Source organism: Accipiter gentilis, chromosome 14 (assembly GCF_929443795.1).
Source record: "Accipiter gentilis chromosome 14, bAccGen1.1, whole genome shotgun sequence".
In the NCBI taxonomy this organism is placed as follows: Eukaryota; Metazoa; Chordata; class Aves; order Accipitriformes; family Accipitridae; genus Astur; species Astur gentilis.
Window position 1 is genome coordinate 3,277,537 of NC_064893.1, and position 16,917 is coordinate 3,294,453.

The 16,917-nt window shown below is 49.6% G+C and overlaps 1 protein-coding gene across 6 annotated transcripts in view; it reads right to left on the reverse strand.

The window, feature by feature from the left end:
* The window catches only part of AMPH (amphiphysin), a 121,266-nt gene extending 109,354 nt beyond the window's left edge, over positions 1–11,912 (reverse strand). For 2 of the 6 annotated variants that reach the window (XM_049816839.1, XM_049816841.1), the window contains exon 1: positions 11,703–11,912. In XM_049816839.1, coding sequence (XP_049672796.1) covers positions 11,703–11,771 — 69 coding nt within the window. In that variant the 5' untranslated portion in view covers positions 11,772–11,912. The remainder of the gene's footprint in view (positions 1–11,702) is intronic. The other 4 variants (XM_049816838.1, XM_049816843.1, XM_049816842.1 and 1 more) reach the window with 4 other exon arrangements.
* Positions 11,913–16,917: the final 5,005 nt, after the last annotated feature.

Below are 16,917 nucleotides of genomic sequence, written 5' to 3' on the forward strand. Positions count from 1 at the left end.
ATGACCAGCACTTGAAACACTTTGGATTGGAGGCTCCAAGCAACTGAGTTTGCAGCAGAGCCCAATGAACTAAACCAAACAACAGTTCCCTAGGGAAAATGCTCTCCATGTTGAAGCAGCAGAGCCATCTGCTACCCCTTCTCCCCCCCAACTCCAGAGTCCCGAAGGTGAGCGGGAGGACAGGCATAGCAGGCAGCGACTGCTGCCTGATCACAGGTTTTGGTAGGGGTGAATCCCATTATGCATATTCTAGGCAGGTGAAAAAATCCCCCTGCCATCTCAAGGCGAGTTCAGGGAGCTAATGGTCCTCTTCATGTAGGCAACTGCAAAAAAGTGTTAAAAGACATCTTCCATTCTTTGTTTTCATCTTCTCCCAAACCCAGCAGTCTGTCATCCCACACTTGCTTTTATTACTTGACAAGCCAGTTAAGAGGGGCTCCCCGCAGCCTGGCCAGCCATGCTGAGTTGCTGCAGACAGGGAGGGCACAGGCACGCTGCTCTCCCCTCCACGCTCACCCCCACCTCATACTTACCCTGCTTTTCTGTGCCATTTATCCCCACTGAAATATCCTGCTATAACAGACACTGAGCAGCTTCCTTCACAGTTCCTCCTAGCCAGTGCAGAAAACTTGGGCTACTGAGATGAAAGGCAAAGCGTATTCCCTTTTCCTGCCCTCATTCCCTGCTGTCTCACCCTCACTGTCTACAGCAGCTGGTTGGACCAGGGCCAGCAGCACATCCTATTCTACGAGGCAGGCGTTGGTGATCAATCTGAACCAGGAATTCCTGTATTTTCCAGGTACACAAGTTATCACTACCCCAACATCTCTCCACTACATGCCCATAAAGTCACACTCTTAATTGTGCCACAACAGGAAGGTGGCACTGTGCTGTGGAATGGCTGCAGACCACTGATGACAGCCTCAGTGATGGCTACCATGGGGCAGACCTTGGGTCAGAAACATGGGGTCTTAGATAATGTGACAATGCAAGAGAGAGGATCTGTTAGAGGAGCAAGGTGTGGTGAAGAAGAGAGTCCAGACCCAACGCCAGCAAACTAGCAGCAGGTTTCAAAAATCTTATTTTATTTCAAAGAGAGGGTCTAAGTGAAGTGTAGAGAGAACCGTAGGGGAACAGATGCATGCTCAAGAATTAAAAAGGAAATGGGAAAGAATAAAAGTGAAAAGATGAAATTGTCAAGCGAAAACAGAGGTCGCCTTAATATTAATAACGCTTTGGTCAGCTAATATGCAGTTATGAATCCCCACAAAACTGAAGAAACAGCACTTTCTTGACTTGATGAAAGCTAAGTGACAATGAGGAAGAGTGTATTACATAGTAACTCACAGGATCATGGTTAACAATGCATATGGGGAGAAAACTGGAACAGCAGAAATGGATTACCTTCCCTCACGTAGCAGGGAAAATGTCACAAGAGAACCTAACAGAAAGGAGCCCTGGGGGTTTTCTCTCCCCCTTCTTCCATGCTTGGCACCCAGACAACCAGAATCTACCTCTACCTTTTAACCTGCACATTAAAACAATTGAAAGCAATCGTTATTTTAAGAATAGCTATTATTTGGCCTGGTTGGGAGGGTCATAAGATAAGTCTAGTTAGATCATAGGAATGCTGACAAGAGAGGAAAACCACATGTAATTTATGAGGCAAGAAGAAAGAATATGCTCCTGTACATCAAGGAAACCTAGAACAGGGAACAAAGGGCTTGAACTGCAAAAAAGGACATTTATATTCAGTGAGAAGAGAACTTTCTGACTGGAGGTGCCTAAACAACGGCATAGATTATTTTAGGGAAGCTGCAAAATCTCCACCATTACATAGTTAAAAAAGCTGGCAAGAAAATCGCTCTTAAGGAATAATTTTGAGTACAGCTGATTCTGCTTTGGTTTAGAAGAATGGGCCAGATGACCACTTGACCACTCCTCCTTTTCTACAATTTCTATGAAAAAAGACATTTAAAACAGGGAAATCCAAGTTTTTATTATACTGGAACCTGAAGCTAGGAGAATTTGAGCTGCGTAGTTCAGACCATACCATTCACATGAGAAATTACTGACTTCTAATTGGTTTTGTTTGTAAAGTCGGAGATTAACAATTAGCTCTTCAGAGGTGAAGTTGCCACTTCACTGCATGTGCCAGCAGTGCCCTAAATGTTGAGGTCTGTCATAATACTATAATGACTTCAGTGTACTAGATTTTATAGCATCTGTGGGGGCCAATGTTTTAAATCATTAGACAGTAATTTACTTTTATCAACCCAAAGTTGCTAGAACCATATCATCACATTGTAGGCAGCTCAGTACAGGTACAACATATATAACATGCCTTTCAAAGATATATTCTTGCATGCAGGTACGCATCTCCTGCCTCGGAGCTGACATCATCAGTTACAAAACACATGTACAGAATCATCAAAATCCTTTCCAGGGCAGGGTGGGTATCTTTTTCCTTTATGGAATCTCCACATTTATAACACTTCAAACACTAAGAATGCACCAAAGTTCTCATACACTGGAATATTTACTGCTTTAACTTTTGGATGAAATCAAATATAATACTTACTAGAAGCTCAATGTCAAAACCCACTTTAGTTGGAGTTTCAAGAGATACTCAAGCCCAGAAATAAGCCTTAATAAACCTGAGTTTCGGAAGTGTTGTGACAGCACCCACTGTGTTTATTATGACAGGGTGGTCACACCCTGAAACAGGCTTCCTGGAGAGGCTGTTGATGCCCCATGCCTGTCCGTGTTTAAGAGGCATTCATACAATGCCCTTACTACCATGCTTGAAATTTTGATCACCCTTGAAGTGGTCAGGCAGATGGACTACATGATTGTTGCAGGGCCCTTCCAGCTGAACTATTCTATTCTACTCTACTCTTCTTCCACCTCTTCCTTTACCTACAAATACATGCTGAGATTGCTCTTCCCACCTCTTCCTTTCCCTACCAGTACATGCTGAGGAAATATCGGATTACATGTCTACCCAGCCCTGCACCAGCAGAAGCCATTGAACACCCATAACCATGTCCCAGCCTAGGCATTGGCTCTGTCACGTTGTGGGAAGGAGGCATGTGCCTTCTGGTGGGGGTGAGAGCTGTGGATCGTCTCGAGATAAGTGGACCATCCGCACAACTCTGCAGAAAGCAAGTGTGAAGTGTGGTTTTTGAAAGTCTTCTGTGTTCATCCAGTTTAGCTGGGTTGCCACAGGATGGCAACCCCCAGCATCTCTGACACTCGTGAGGCTCAGAGATCAAGGCCTCAGTCTGAAGCAGGACATGCTCCTCAACGAAAGGGTTGCAAACCTTTTGGAGGTGAGCAATACCTGTTCATTACCCCTGGGTTTTATTTTTGCTCCTTGGACTCATTTTTAGAAGCGTCTGACGCGTTTCCTGTGCAAAAACATGCTAAAACACACGAGCCTGAGAACAACAGTACTCCACCAGAGCAAAGGTCCACCTGGCCCAACACTCTGTCTCCAAGGTGGCCAACCATCCCTGTCTAAAGGAGGGCGTATGAGCCGTGCAAGTCTGCTTCCGTCAGGGTCCTGGGGGTGCTCATAGGCCTCAATGGCTGGGCCCGGCCTCCCCTGGGACCCCCACCCTGCCCGTCTCCTGCCAAGGGCCCAGGGGACATGTCTCAGCTCAGCCTGGGGCCTTCAGTCCCTGCCTGAGCCATGTTGTAGGTGTGCCCGTCCCTGCCCCTGGCTCCTGGATGGGCCTGGCACCTGCGCTGCAGAGAGCTGCTCTCCTGGATGAAGCCCTCAGACCTAGGTCAGAGCTTCTCACGCGGAACTCTGGGCACAGCACAGCATAACGGTTCTGTTCTGTTCTGTTCTGTTTATTGCCTGCACTCACCATGAGTCGAATGACGACGAGACTGTTATTTCCCTGAAATGCCAGGGGGTTTCAGCTCCAAAAAACCCTTTTGAGGACACATAACACAAAGATTACATGTGGAAACAGGATGTTATTTTTATTTTTCTGACTCTGTTTCAGAGCCGATGCTCACAAGCATTAACACAACACGCACGTGCAGCCAGGAGCAGGCTGACGCGCTCTTCAGGTGAGCTTGAAAAAAACATCCTTTGCAAAGTGGCAAAGGCAAGTCACAGAGCTACAGAAAGTAGCAGCAAGAGTACAGGCCAAGCAGTCCCTGTGTCCTGAAGAGCAAGAACGTGAAGAATGAGGATCAGGACTGACCACACACAGAAGAAGAAGCAGAAGAAGCAGAAGAAGCAGCAGCAGGAGAGGTGTGTCGTACCGTGGGGTGTTTTCCAAAGTGTGACACGTAGCGATGACAAGCATATTTTTTTGCCTTCCAGAACTTGCTCCGCTGCTGTGCTTCTTGGGCAGTGATGCTTGAAAAGCGCTCTCACACCTGCCCTGCGCTTGTATTGCACGCCGGGAGAGCTGAACAGCGGCAGCTCCTGATGGGGCAGCAAGCCTGGAGCCCTTCCGAGCACAGGCTGTTCTGCAGAAGCAAGAAGCCCTGGGGAAATGGAGCCAAGGGAAGAGCAGAGCTCGCTCCCGTTTACAGACTGGCACTGGACAAGAGAGCCCGAGAGAGGCAGGGCACGAGCGGTGCCTTGGAGGTGCAGGAGCAGCAGGCAAGGAGCTAGCCGAAAGGGCCCAGAGGAGCCCGGACAAGGGGCTGTGCTCAGTGCTACAGAGGACAAGAAGCAACCCCCGGGAGCATCCCTTGGAGCCCACCCGGGAGTCAGAAAGCTTTCTCCCCCCGGATGCGGGGCACGAGGGCCACCTTCGTGGAGCATGAGCAGCGGGCACCTAGCCACAATGGCCCAAAGCAGCCGTGCTCAGTGCTGCAGAGGAAGGCAAAAAACCCCCGGGGGCACTTGCTAGGCCACCGTGGGGGAAAAAAAGCCTTCCTCCCCCCAGCTGCAGGGCACGAGAGGCCATCTTCGCGGTGCACGAGCAGCAGGCAGTAACCTAGCCACAACGGACCGGAGGAGCCCTGACAAGTGGTCATGCTCAGTGCTGCAGAGGAAGGCAAAAAACCCCCGGGGACCAGTGCCAATCTGCCCCGGGGGAAAATTCCTTCCTGACCCCAGAGCTGGCGATCGGCTATTCCCTGAGCACATGAGCAAGACCCGCCTCCTCGTCCCACAGGCTGGTCACGCCTGCCGGAAGATGCCCAAGCCCTGTTCTCCCTCAACCTGGAGCCGTCTCGGGGGCTTCTGAAAGTGGCCAAACGCCCCCAGCCTGATCAGCCTTGGGGGCAAGAATCCTTTCTGCGCCTTTGGGCCACCAGCGGGTGCTCCAAAGGACTGCGACCCCTGGCAACATCTCTGCATCCCATTTCTTACGGCTGCTGCCCCTGGCTCCGCAGGGGATGAGGATGGTGAGCTCTGCAGTGCTCCTCAAGAAGGCATTCCCATGGTCTTGCCACTGCTTATCCAGCTGAAAAGGCAACCGGCAACCTCGGGCAGCACCGGGGCTTGGTGGTTCTTCTCATCTCCTGAGGGGCTTGCGTCTGTTCCCCGAAGGCTGAAGCAGGATTTCCATCCATCAGATGGGCTTTGAACGTGGCCCTGCTGAGAAACGGTGTTGCGGTAGAGACCCTCCAGCAGCCTGTTCCAGTCTCCAGTCTTCCTCCCTCAGCCCCCGCCAAGGAATTCCACCGGCTCCTCAAGGACGTCCTCTCGCATGTCTTCGGTCTGTCCCCGGGCCATCTCTGGCAGCGGGGCGCGGGAGGCTGCCCCTTTTATACTGCCCCGGGGCATTGTGACTGCTGCACTGCTGGCTGCTGGCACTGTGACACCGGGGTGACGGGGCCCCCCCCGCGCAGCCCCTCCGCCCAGCATCCTTCCGAGGAAGGCCTTTGGGGTGCTGGCCCCGGGGGCTGTCCCTGTGCCCAGGAGGCCCAGGGGGCTGTCCCTGCCCTTGGTGGCCATGCACTGGCCCAGCTGCTGGGTGTCCCCGACGCCTCCTCTGCCACCCGGCTCCCAAGGACAAACCTGGTGCTGTTAACTCTTCTCTCAGGCCATGGCAGAAACCAATCCTGCAGCCCGGAGACCACCCCTATTAGCTGTCCCCTCTCTGCACCAAAGCTAATGTCCCTGAGGCTACCTTGTGCTACCCGGTCCTCTGAGTTGGAGGACCACGACTGCAGGAACAGTACCTTTCCATTTGTGGACACTGAAATTGTAAGGGACCAGTTGTATCCACCTGTGTGGCCTGATGGGATTCATCCCAGAGTACTGAAGGAGCTAGCAGATGTTACAGTAGGACCCCTTTTAATCATCTACCAAAGGTCTTGGGAGTCTGCGTAGGTCCCCACTGGACTGGAAGCTAGCCAGCATTATTCCTAGTTACAAAAAGGGTGTGAGGGAAGATCCAGGGAACTACAGGCCTGTTAGTCTACCCTCAGGACCTGGCAAAATTATGGAGAAGATCATAGGTACTACTGAAAGGCATTTAAAGAACAATGCAATCATCAGGCACAGCCAACATGGGTTCACAAAGAGAAAGTCCTGTTTAACTAATTTAATACCCTTCTATGATAAGGCCACCCGCCTTGTGGATGAAGGCAAGGCAGTGGATGTATTTTTTCTGGCTTTTAGTGAGGCTTTTGATACTGTCCCTCACAGCATCCTTCTGGACAGGTTGTCCGACAGTGGGATCAGTAGGTACACAGTGCTCTGGGTGAAGAACTGGCTGAGCAGCAGGGCTCAAAGGGTTACAGTGAATGGGGCTACATCTGGCTGATGACCGGTCCGCAGTGGTGTTCTTCAGAGGGTTCAATTCTAGGGCGAGTTCTGTTCAATCTTTTTATCAGTGATCTGGATGCAGGAGTTGAATGCACCCTTAGCAAGCTTGCTGATGATACTAAACTGGGAGGTGCTGTTGACTCTGTCGAGGGACAAGAGGCCTTGCAGAGGGATCGGGATAGATTGGAGCAGTGGGCAATCATCAGTAGCATGAAATTGGACAAGAATAAATGCTGGAATCTGCAACAGGGATGGAGTAGTGCTGCCGGACATAAGTCTAAATTGGGAGAGGAGTGGCTGGAGAGCAGCCCTGCAGAAAGGGGTCTGGGGGTGCTGGTTGACAGGAGTCTCCACAGGAGTCAGCAGTGTGTGCCCTGGCAGCCAAGAGGGCAAACCACCTCCTGGGGTGCATCAAACACAGCGGAACCAGCCGGTCAAAAGGGGTGATTACCCAGCTGTATTTAGCACTGATACAGCCTCACATTGTGCGCAGTTCTGGGCCCCACCATATAACAAAGGATGGGAAGACACTGGAACGTGTCCCAAGGAGGGCACCAAAGCTGGTGAAGGGGCTGGAAGGCACGTCCTCTGAGGAGCAGCTGAGGACTCAAGGTTTGTCCACTTTGGAGAGAAGGAGGCTGAGGGTGACCTCACTGCTCTCAACAGCTTCCTGAGGAGGGGACATGGAGAGGGAGGTATTGATCTCTTCTCCCTGGTACCCAGTGCAAGGACAGGTGGGAATGGCTCAAAGATGCATCCATCAGGGAACGTTCAGACTTGACATGAGGAAACGTTTCTTTACCGAGACATGGTCAAACCCAGGAACAGGCTTCTCAGAGAGGTGGTTGATTCTCCATGCCTGTTGGTTTTGAAGAGGCATTTGGACAATGCCCATAATACCGTACTTGAACTTTGGTCAGCCGTGAACTGGTCAGGCAGTTGGACTAGATGATCATTGTAGGGCCCTTCCAGCTGAACTATTCTACTATATTCAGTTAGAGGTGTTGGGTTACAAAAGAGAGGACAAGGAGATAACATGTCTAAATTGGGTTAGCAGCTTAAATTCAAATTTCCAGAGGAATCTAGAGATACCAACTCAGCCTTTTCATCCAAGTAATCTTGCCCTCAGAACTGACTCAGCCAGCCTTGGTTACCAATACATCTGTTCAGGTTTCAATATAAACCAACTTTTAAACATATCAGTGTTTCATTTACTTTTATGATTAGGATTTAGTCTCCTAAATTGCTCTGATGCTTTTAAAACTTTAATCCAGATTCTTCAGCTGACTGTTGGCAGCTTGATGCTGCAAGCTCAGCACATCCACACTTCCTGAATTTGGCGGGAAAAATCATTGAAGAAATGCAGTGAAGAGCAGTGTAATATTAGTAGATGGGACACTCATTGATGCAAAATCAGGGTGCCAGGGCACATGTACTACCACCAAATGTACCATCTTCTGGATTATTTGAAAAACAGAGTGACCAATTATTATTTCTAGTTGTTTAAAATCACATTTCATTTTGTGTACTAGCCTGGTCCAGCCCATTTTGGACTTCCCCTCATTAGCACTTCGGTTCATGATTAAGTGTGTGGTTTCTTACTTTCTTTAGCCTTACACTATTTTTTAATGTCATTTGCCATATCAAGCCTTTGGACACATTTACCCCACCCATATCCACAGTGTGGAATAATCTGAATATTTCTGGAATCTTACAAGAAAAAACAACATTATTGATGTTATCAAGTCTGCTCTATCACAGATGGATGGTTGCTTTTCTTTAAGCTAGGAAAAGAGCATCGAAGGATGTGTCCATGTAACTCCTAGATATAATGCTCTAATGCAGGACAGATAGATTTGGCTAACATGAGACGTTTTCATGTCAGTTATTTAGCTTTTGTCATATACATACTGACTAGATACACATGTATATGGGTACATGCACTACCTATACCATACAACTAAACTTTCTCCTAGACTGCAAGGAACTGAAGATGATAGCATCATTAGAAAAATAGTTTCCATAGATGAAGGTTTATGTTTTACAGCCATTCCATGTTTTTAATACATATGTTGCATCAATAACAAATAATAGAAAACTATGTATAAACACTTCATAAATGCAATTGACTATAAGGACACATTAAGTAAACTGAAGGTGCCCAAATCCAATATAAGCAACAAGATAAAACAACTCAGAATATATTTAATATCTCTTTAAGCCAGCGTGATTTTACACACCTGTCACAATGCCATCCTACTAACACCATCAGAAATCAGATAAATCATAGACTTTTAACTCCTAGATACAATTTATTTTTTGTCATCAAGTACCTAAAGTAAACAAACAAAAAAACCCATCATTCTGTATCATTTCCATTTGGGGGCCTTTTTTTTTTTTTTTTTTTTTTTAAAGTAAAGCTTTAGAAAAAATAAGGAAGGATTTTACATTGTATAACCATAAAGGAACTCAAAGCTAACCAAAAGTGTAGGCACAAGAGAATAGATGTGTACAGCTCGTGCAATAACTACACATGCATGCCATGAAGAAGAAAGCAAGGATAGAGAGCTACACAGTAGTGACCTACTCTGTGTCAGGCCACTAACAGCTTTCATTCCCTGTAAATAAGCAATTTTTAGACCCATTGGCATAAGAAAAAACCACCACAGATGCCATAATGAGGCCAAAATTGCCAGATGCCCGATTGTAATACATGCAGATCAAACCAGACAAATTTTCCCCTTGTTAGCATGGCTGACCACCGAAGCAAAGGTAGAGCGGCCCAGCCATCAGAGCCCACCAGCATCCCCAGTTTGCACCCAAGGCACCCCTCATGCCCGAGGCAGCTACCCTGAGGCTGGTGCATGAGCAGTCTCTGCCAGGAGCTCAGGTACTGAGATTAACATGTGCTCTCTGGTATGCCCACACATTTCTGTAAACAAAACCTCCCATGTTTGAACAGACACACCTGGAAGCGGTACACATGATTTTTAAGACTTACATCAATGCTTTATCAGATGGTTAATCGTAACAACACTGACAAAGACACAAGGAAAGAAATAGTATTTTTAGGCTTCTACTCCAACTACCAAACAAGCTCAACTCACACCATAAAGTCATCAGATCTCTTCAAACTATTAAAGAGTATGTTACATGTTTTACTCAAACAGTTGCAGTCCAAACCTGCAAGAATGGAAATGCATCATGACTTTAGTATTGATAAGTCTAGTAATTTATGACCTTGTGAGCTAGATAGGAATATTTGAAAGGGAAAATCCATCACTTGCCTGTGACAGCCTCAGCTCTTATATTCTTAAATAATGACATGATTACATATGAGACTTCTATACATATTAATTGTTGCACTTTTTATTCCCTTAGAGCTCCACAGAGTTCAATGTATGGCAGAAAGGAAGTGGGGATTTATACGCAGTGAAGTATGAGATATGGTGGTCAAAATAATCTCTTAATTCTCCAGAGCCCTATGACATAGAGCATGTAGCAACAGAGGATACATTCTAGAGGGGTACAAAGGTTTTATTAGCCCACAGAGGAGATGACTTGCAATGCTTGCTGACAACTGTGACTCCCAAATTCATGCTGAAACAGCTTTATAACGAACCATACTAATAGCTGATACAGATGCTATATATAGTCATACTCAAATGCTCTTCTGCCTGGTTTAACGTCTGTATCTACGGTCCTGTTCTCATACACCCAACAGCTAAACAGGAGTTACCTGTGTGGAACATTTGTACCTATCGGCTTTTATTACTGAAGATGAACAAAATAAACAATGGCTAACAAGGCCCTCATCTCTGATCAGAAACTTCTGCAAATTCTCCCCCACTTTGCCAGTTGTTCATTTCCAGGCTAGAGTAACACAAGAAATCGGCACCAAGTTTTCTGAGCAATATCACCATCAGCTGTAGAACGTTTTGATCAGCTTCTTGATGTTTGGAGAAGCCCCCCCAAAACTGAAGCAGCTGCTAATGAAGGCTGGGCCTCCGCCAGCACTCCCGCTCTGGCCCTGGAATGCCTGTCAGCCCCACGGGGGGGGGTGGGGGGGGTGGAGGGGGGGGGATGTCTGTCAGTCCCAACGGGGGGGGGAATGTCTGTCAGTCCCAACGGGGAGGGGGGGGGGGGGGGGGGATGTCTGTCAGTCCCAAGGGGGGGGGGGGGGGGGTGGATGTCTGTCAGTCCCAACGGGGAGGGCGGGGGGGGGGATGTCTGTCAGTCCCAACGGGGAGGGGGGGGTGGAGGAACTGTCTGTCAGTCCCAACGGGGGGGGAGGGAATGTCTGTCAGTCCCACCGCTGCGGCCGCCTGCGCTCAGCTGCCGAGTGATCGCAGCAAGGAGGATCGCTTCAGCCGGGGATGAGCCGGCGCGGATATTAAAGGAAATGCAATCCTCTTAGGAGGGCTGGCGACGGGCGGTGAGGCGAGGCAAACCCTCGTTTCCCCGCACGGGCCGGGGCGGCAGCCCGGCCACCCCGCCGCGCTGGGGGTGAGCAGCCGCTCGGCCTACCCCCGCCAGGAGCCCCGCTCCGCCTGAAGGGCAAGAAACAGCCGGATCGCTCGGGCCTGCGGCAGGTGGACACCGGCACCGCCGCCTCCCGCCGGCGCGGGGGGAGCGACCCGCCGCCGGGACGCGGGGGACAGCGGCACGGCCGGGCGGGGGGCGGCTGCCGCGGTTAAATGGGCCAGTTACATAATAACGCACCCTCCAAACTGCCGTCCCCCCCCCCCGCAGCGGCGGCCCAGCACCCCCGCGGGCGGGGATATGAGAAGCCGCAGCGGCGGGCGCGGGGGGCGAGCGGGCCCGTCTCCCCTCAGGGACCCCGGGCACCGCCATCGCCTCCTCCTTCCTCCTCCTGCCCGCCGGGTCGAGGCCGCCCCTCCGTAGCCGTCCCCGTCCCGTCCCGTCCCCCCCCCCCCCGCCCACCGCAGCGCACCTTCTCCTGGGCGCGGTTGAGGCGTTTCTGGACGTTTTTGGCGAAGATGCCGGTCTTCATGTCGGCCATGGCTGGCGGCGGGGATGGGGAGGGCGGGGGGGAGGTTGGGGTGAGGGGGAGGGTGGGGGAGGAAGGCGGGCGAGGCAGAGCCCGGCGGCGGCGAGCGGCAGCGGCAAGGCAGGGATGGAGGGAAGGAGGGAGGGCGGGCGGGCGAGGAGGAGGGTGAGGAGGAGGAGGAGGGCCTTAAAGACACAGCGGAGAGAGGCGGGGCCGCCGCGGCCTCAGGTGAGGCGCGACCCGCCCCCGGCCCCCCGGGATGCGGCTGTTGTCCCCCCTCGCAGGCGGGCAGCCTTGTCTCCTGGAGATGTGGCAGTCCCTCTAGGTAATGAGAAACATCGAGAGAGAGAACGCGCGCGTGTGTGCAAGAGGCACCCGCTTATTCCTCTAGAAATTTCCACCAGGTCAGAGTCGCTCCCAGTTTCTGACCTTCTTTGACGCCCGCCGCTGGTTTCGGGGCTGCAGCGTCGCCTGCCTTCAGCACAGTAGCTGGGTGCTGCGGTTGGGGGACCCGCACCCCTAGCTGGGCCCGAGCTGGGCTTGCTGGCGTGGCCGGCAGCTGTCTTGGGCTCACGGTGCCCGCGCTGCTGAACGCAAGTTGCCTTGCCATTGCGCTGCGCTCGGCATCCTCCTCCTATCCATCACTCGCTCTTCTCTCGGTGTAGCAGCCAACAGCAATAAACTGGCTCCACACTGGCTTCAGGTTTTTCGTCTTTTTCCTGAAATTACAACTTGCGGTCAAAACTAGAGGGCAGTTGCAACAGACCTCTCTGTCCTCCCTTGACACTCAAGCACCCCAAAACCTTTAAAATACAGAATCGGTTGCTCAGCACCAGTCACTCAAGGTTGGCAAAGTCAGCCTTCCCAGGTACCATGACCCCAAATTCACTTCTGGCATTTATTTCTTTTGTTTGGCCAAGCACGGAGTTCCCTGATCCAGAGAGTAGAAACCCAGTGGCAAACACAGCAAAGCAATACAAAGGAAAGCACTGCAACTCCGGGCTCTGAACCTGCCGCCTGTATTATTCCATAGGGAGCTGTTCTATGTTTGTGATACTTCTAATTGATTTTTTTGGTTTGGTACAAAGCACCAGCCAGAACATCTTGTACCTGCCAGAAGAAAATGTCTCGTACACCTAGTAAGTCCAGCTATGTTTCCTGAGACCTTGCGTTTCTGACATCTGCCCAGTCCCAGACCTGCATTTTTCTGTAGTATTAGGGAGCAGATTTAACATATCAACTGCAGCAGTAACAATGTTTATTAAGAAATTGTGACCTATATAAATGTAGGTGCTTACTTAATTCTCATATCAGCATCTTTTAAAAACAAAACAAAAAAAACACAAAAGCAGAAAACCAAAGAAAACACATCACAGCAACCGAGGAAACTTTTATCCGAAAGATCACAGGCAGTCTCTTATAATGCTGTTAGGCTAGTGAAAGATCAAAACAAAATCCCAGTGTGCACAAATTCTTTGAAGGAATTTTTCACATCTTCTTCAGAGTTTCTGGCCAGTTTGGCATCTGATTCCAAAAGGAACGCACCACTTTAATAATAAAAAAAATAATGAAAAGAGGTGGTCTTAACTGATTACTTGTCGGGGGATGCAACAAGTCTACGGAATTCCTGACAGTTCGAGAACAGCGCGACCTTGAGCAGCTTGTAATATATCCTTGAGAAGTCTGGAAAGATCCAAGAAGACCAGTACGAAAACAAGATAGTGATAAGAAGAACCGTCCTGACAAACTCACCAATCATGAATTGTTAGTTACTAACTAAGCCAATCATATACTAACACATACTCTGAAGAAGGGGATAAAAAGGTGTGTTAGAACAATAAAGTAGCCATTTTGCGTGATCTATTACTTGTCGTGTCCGTCTCTACCGTGACAAATGGTGACCCCGATGCGCCTGAGCGAACAGATCATCTAACGGCGATAAATCCAGCACTAGAGAGAAGTATACCAGCGGCAACAAGAGCTGCGAAAGAGTATACCGGCAGCGAGAAAAGCTGCGGAGACGGAGCCCGGTGAAGCTGAGAGCAGTGGAATCTGCCTGGTCCGGACCTGAGCCTAGACACCTAATAAGGTGAGCCACCGGGGACTAAACTGTTAGAATGGGGCAGAAATTAACAAAAGAAAAGGAGACGATTTTGTCTACCTGGAAAGCCCTGTTAAAAAGAAAAGGGGTTAAAACCCCAGAACAAAGCCTGAAACGGATTTTAATACGGTGTAAGGTGCAAGGCTTTACAGCCACAACAGTTACTGCATTCAGTGTGGATGCATGGCAAGCAGTGGGCTGGAAAGTGTTTGATGAGATCTCTAAAGGACAGAAAGAGCTCTGTAAGTTGGCGATCGTATGGCATCTATTACGTGAGACCCTGAAGGAATGGAAAGCAGAATGTGATGCGAAAGATCAGCAAAAGAAAGATGAGAAATCAGAAAATGTTATCAATGAAAAAGTTTCTGCTCAAGTAACAGCTGCGGCCGATGCTGCAATATCAGCAGTTCCGGGCAGAAAACCCCTCATGAGCAAAATCAGATCATACCCTTATTCACCTCTTCCTCCTCCTACGCCATTAATTACTTTACCGGGCGATGAGGGGCCCTTCTCACCTACTGGTGCAGCGGCAGAAGGGGTGACTCCATCAGCCCCTCCCGAAGAGAAAAATGTGGCGATTAACACTGAGCCGGAAAGCCAGGGCCGTAACGAAGGCCAGGGCCGTACCGAAAGTGAGGGCCGAAAGGATGGTGAGACTCAAACCGAATGTGAGGGCCGCACGAAAAATGAGAGCAAAAATGAAGCTGAGGCAGAAAAATCTCTAATTGACGCTATGCGATCTCTGCAGCTCACAGGTAAAACCATACCAAAAGAACCCCTGCCATGGACTCTCCCTCCGTCCACAGTAACTGTGGTCCCGAGATCCCCTGATCAATTTTGGGAGGGAGTTAGAAGATGTGCTGCCGACTCCGGCAGCTGGGATCTAGTAGAAGGCCTCAGCCCGTGCTCTCTAACACCTGCATTTCTAAAGCCTCTAGATAACGCAGCAGAGGCTCCTGGTACATTTCCTGTTTTCAAAGCTACGGCAGGCACAAACCGGCACGATGAGCACAATCCCATAGGCTGGAGAGTAGTGCAGGATTTGCAGAATAAAGTACAAAAATTTGGAATCAATTCTCCTGAGGTAATGCAGCTTATTCGTATAATCAGCACAGATCTGCTGTGTCCATATGACATTATGCACCTTGCGCAAGTGCTGTTTCAGCCCGTACAATTGCAAGTATTTCAATCCACCTGGAGGCAGATGGCACGCGCGGCGGCGCTGCATAATTCACGACTGCCACAGGGTGACCCGAGATCAGCCCTTGGAGAGGATGCTTTGCTTGGTGAAGGGCAGTAGAGTAACCCTCAGCTACAGGCTACATGGCCTCCGCTGGCTCTCGAACAAGCACGAAATATAGGCCTTATGGCAATAAAGCGAACCATGGATATGGCAGCTCCGAAGCAAAAATACATCACTATGCGCCAAGGCCCCACAGAACCCTTTTTACGATTTGTAGAAAAAATATCTGCTGCCCTGGAAAAACAGGTAGAAAATGAGGTCTTAAGACAAATGCTATGCAAACAGTTGGTAAAAGATAATGCTAATGAGGACCGTCAAAAGATCATACAGGCTCTGCCAGGAGATCCTTCTGTCCCTGACATGGCAGCTGCATGTTCTAAAGTTGGGACACTGGCACACACAGTGACCACCATAGCCAATGCTATGAGAAATTCTGGAAAGTGCTCTGGGTGTGGCAGTGAAGGGCACATCACGGTAACTTCTCCACACAAAACATCACCAGGTAAACAACCAGTGCACCACTCACCGGAGATTACTTGCAAGAAATGTGGAAAATTAGGACATTTTGCAAAACAATGTCGTTCCAAATTTCATGCTAATGGACAGCCGCTACAGGAAAACCACAAAACGAGTGCGAGAGGGCGCGCGAGGAGAACAAATCCCCTCCCGACAGCCGGCCAATTCCTCTCTGCGAACAATTGTCAGCTGCAACAGCTGGCTCAGCAGGGTCGGATGTATCCACCGCCGACACAGTAACTCTAGCCACGAAAGACATCGTTAAGGTCCCTCTTAATGCAAGGGGTCCTATAGGACGGGGACTGAGTGCATTGCTACCGGGAAGATCAAGTAGCACGTTGAATGGAATAATCGTGCATGTGGGAGTTATTGATGCTGCTTTAACAGGTCAAATTTGCGCGATGATTTCGACCCCCTACCCACCAGTACCAATCCCTAAAGGTACTTGCATTGCTCAACTTGTTCCTTTTTCGAGTTCTATTTCAAAAGCAGAACAGCGACTGCGATGCGCTGGAGGCTTCAGCTCCATGGGACCCCCTCAGGTCTGCTGGTCTCAGACTGTCTCATCATCCTGACCACATATGACGTGCACACTGTCGAATCACGGAAGATCTCCAACTACAGTAAGGCTTGCAGGGCTCCTGGACACCGGAGCTGATGTGACTATTATTGCCGATTATCTGTGGCCGTCTACCTGGCCAACAGAGGAGGCTGGTATGGGAGTAGTGGGGCTGGGAGGATCCACACGTGCCATCTTTATGGCAGCCACTCCAGTTCCGATTGCCAATCCTGAGGGCCAACAGGCAGTTATTAAACCATATGTGATGGCAGCTCCCCTCAATTTATGGGGGAGGGATTGCTTGTCGCAGTGGGGGGGTGAGAATTATCACAGATTTTTAACGGGGGCCACTGTGCTGCAGGGTGTTAGACAACCCATGCTTGTTTTAACTTGGTTAACAAATAACCCTGTGTGGCTGGATCAGTGGCCCCTACCACTTGAAAAAATTAAAGGCCCTGCAAGAATTGGTAGCAGAACAACTAGCTGCCGGACACATTGAACCATCTCACAGTCTGTGGAATGCTCCAGTGTTTGTGAAAAAAAAAAAAGAAAAAAAAAAAAAAGACATCAGGAAAATGGCGATTTTTGCATGACCTGTGGCAAGTCAATGCTGTCATGGCCATGATGGGGGCTCTGCAACCAGGCATGCCTTCACCTGCCATGATCCCTCAAGATTGGGAAATCATTGTCATGGACCTTAAGGGTTGGGTTTTTTTACAATTCCACTAGCTTCCCAAGA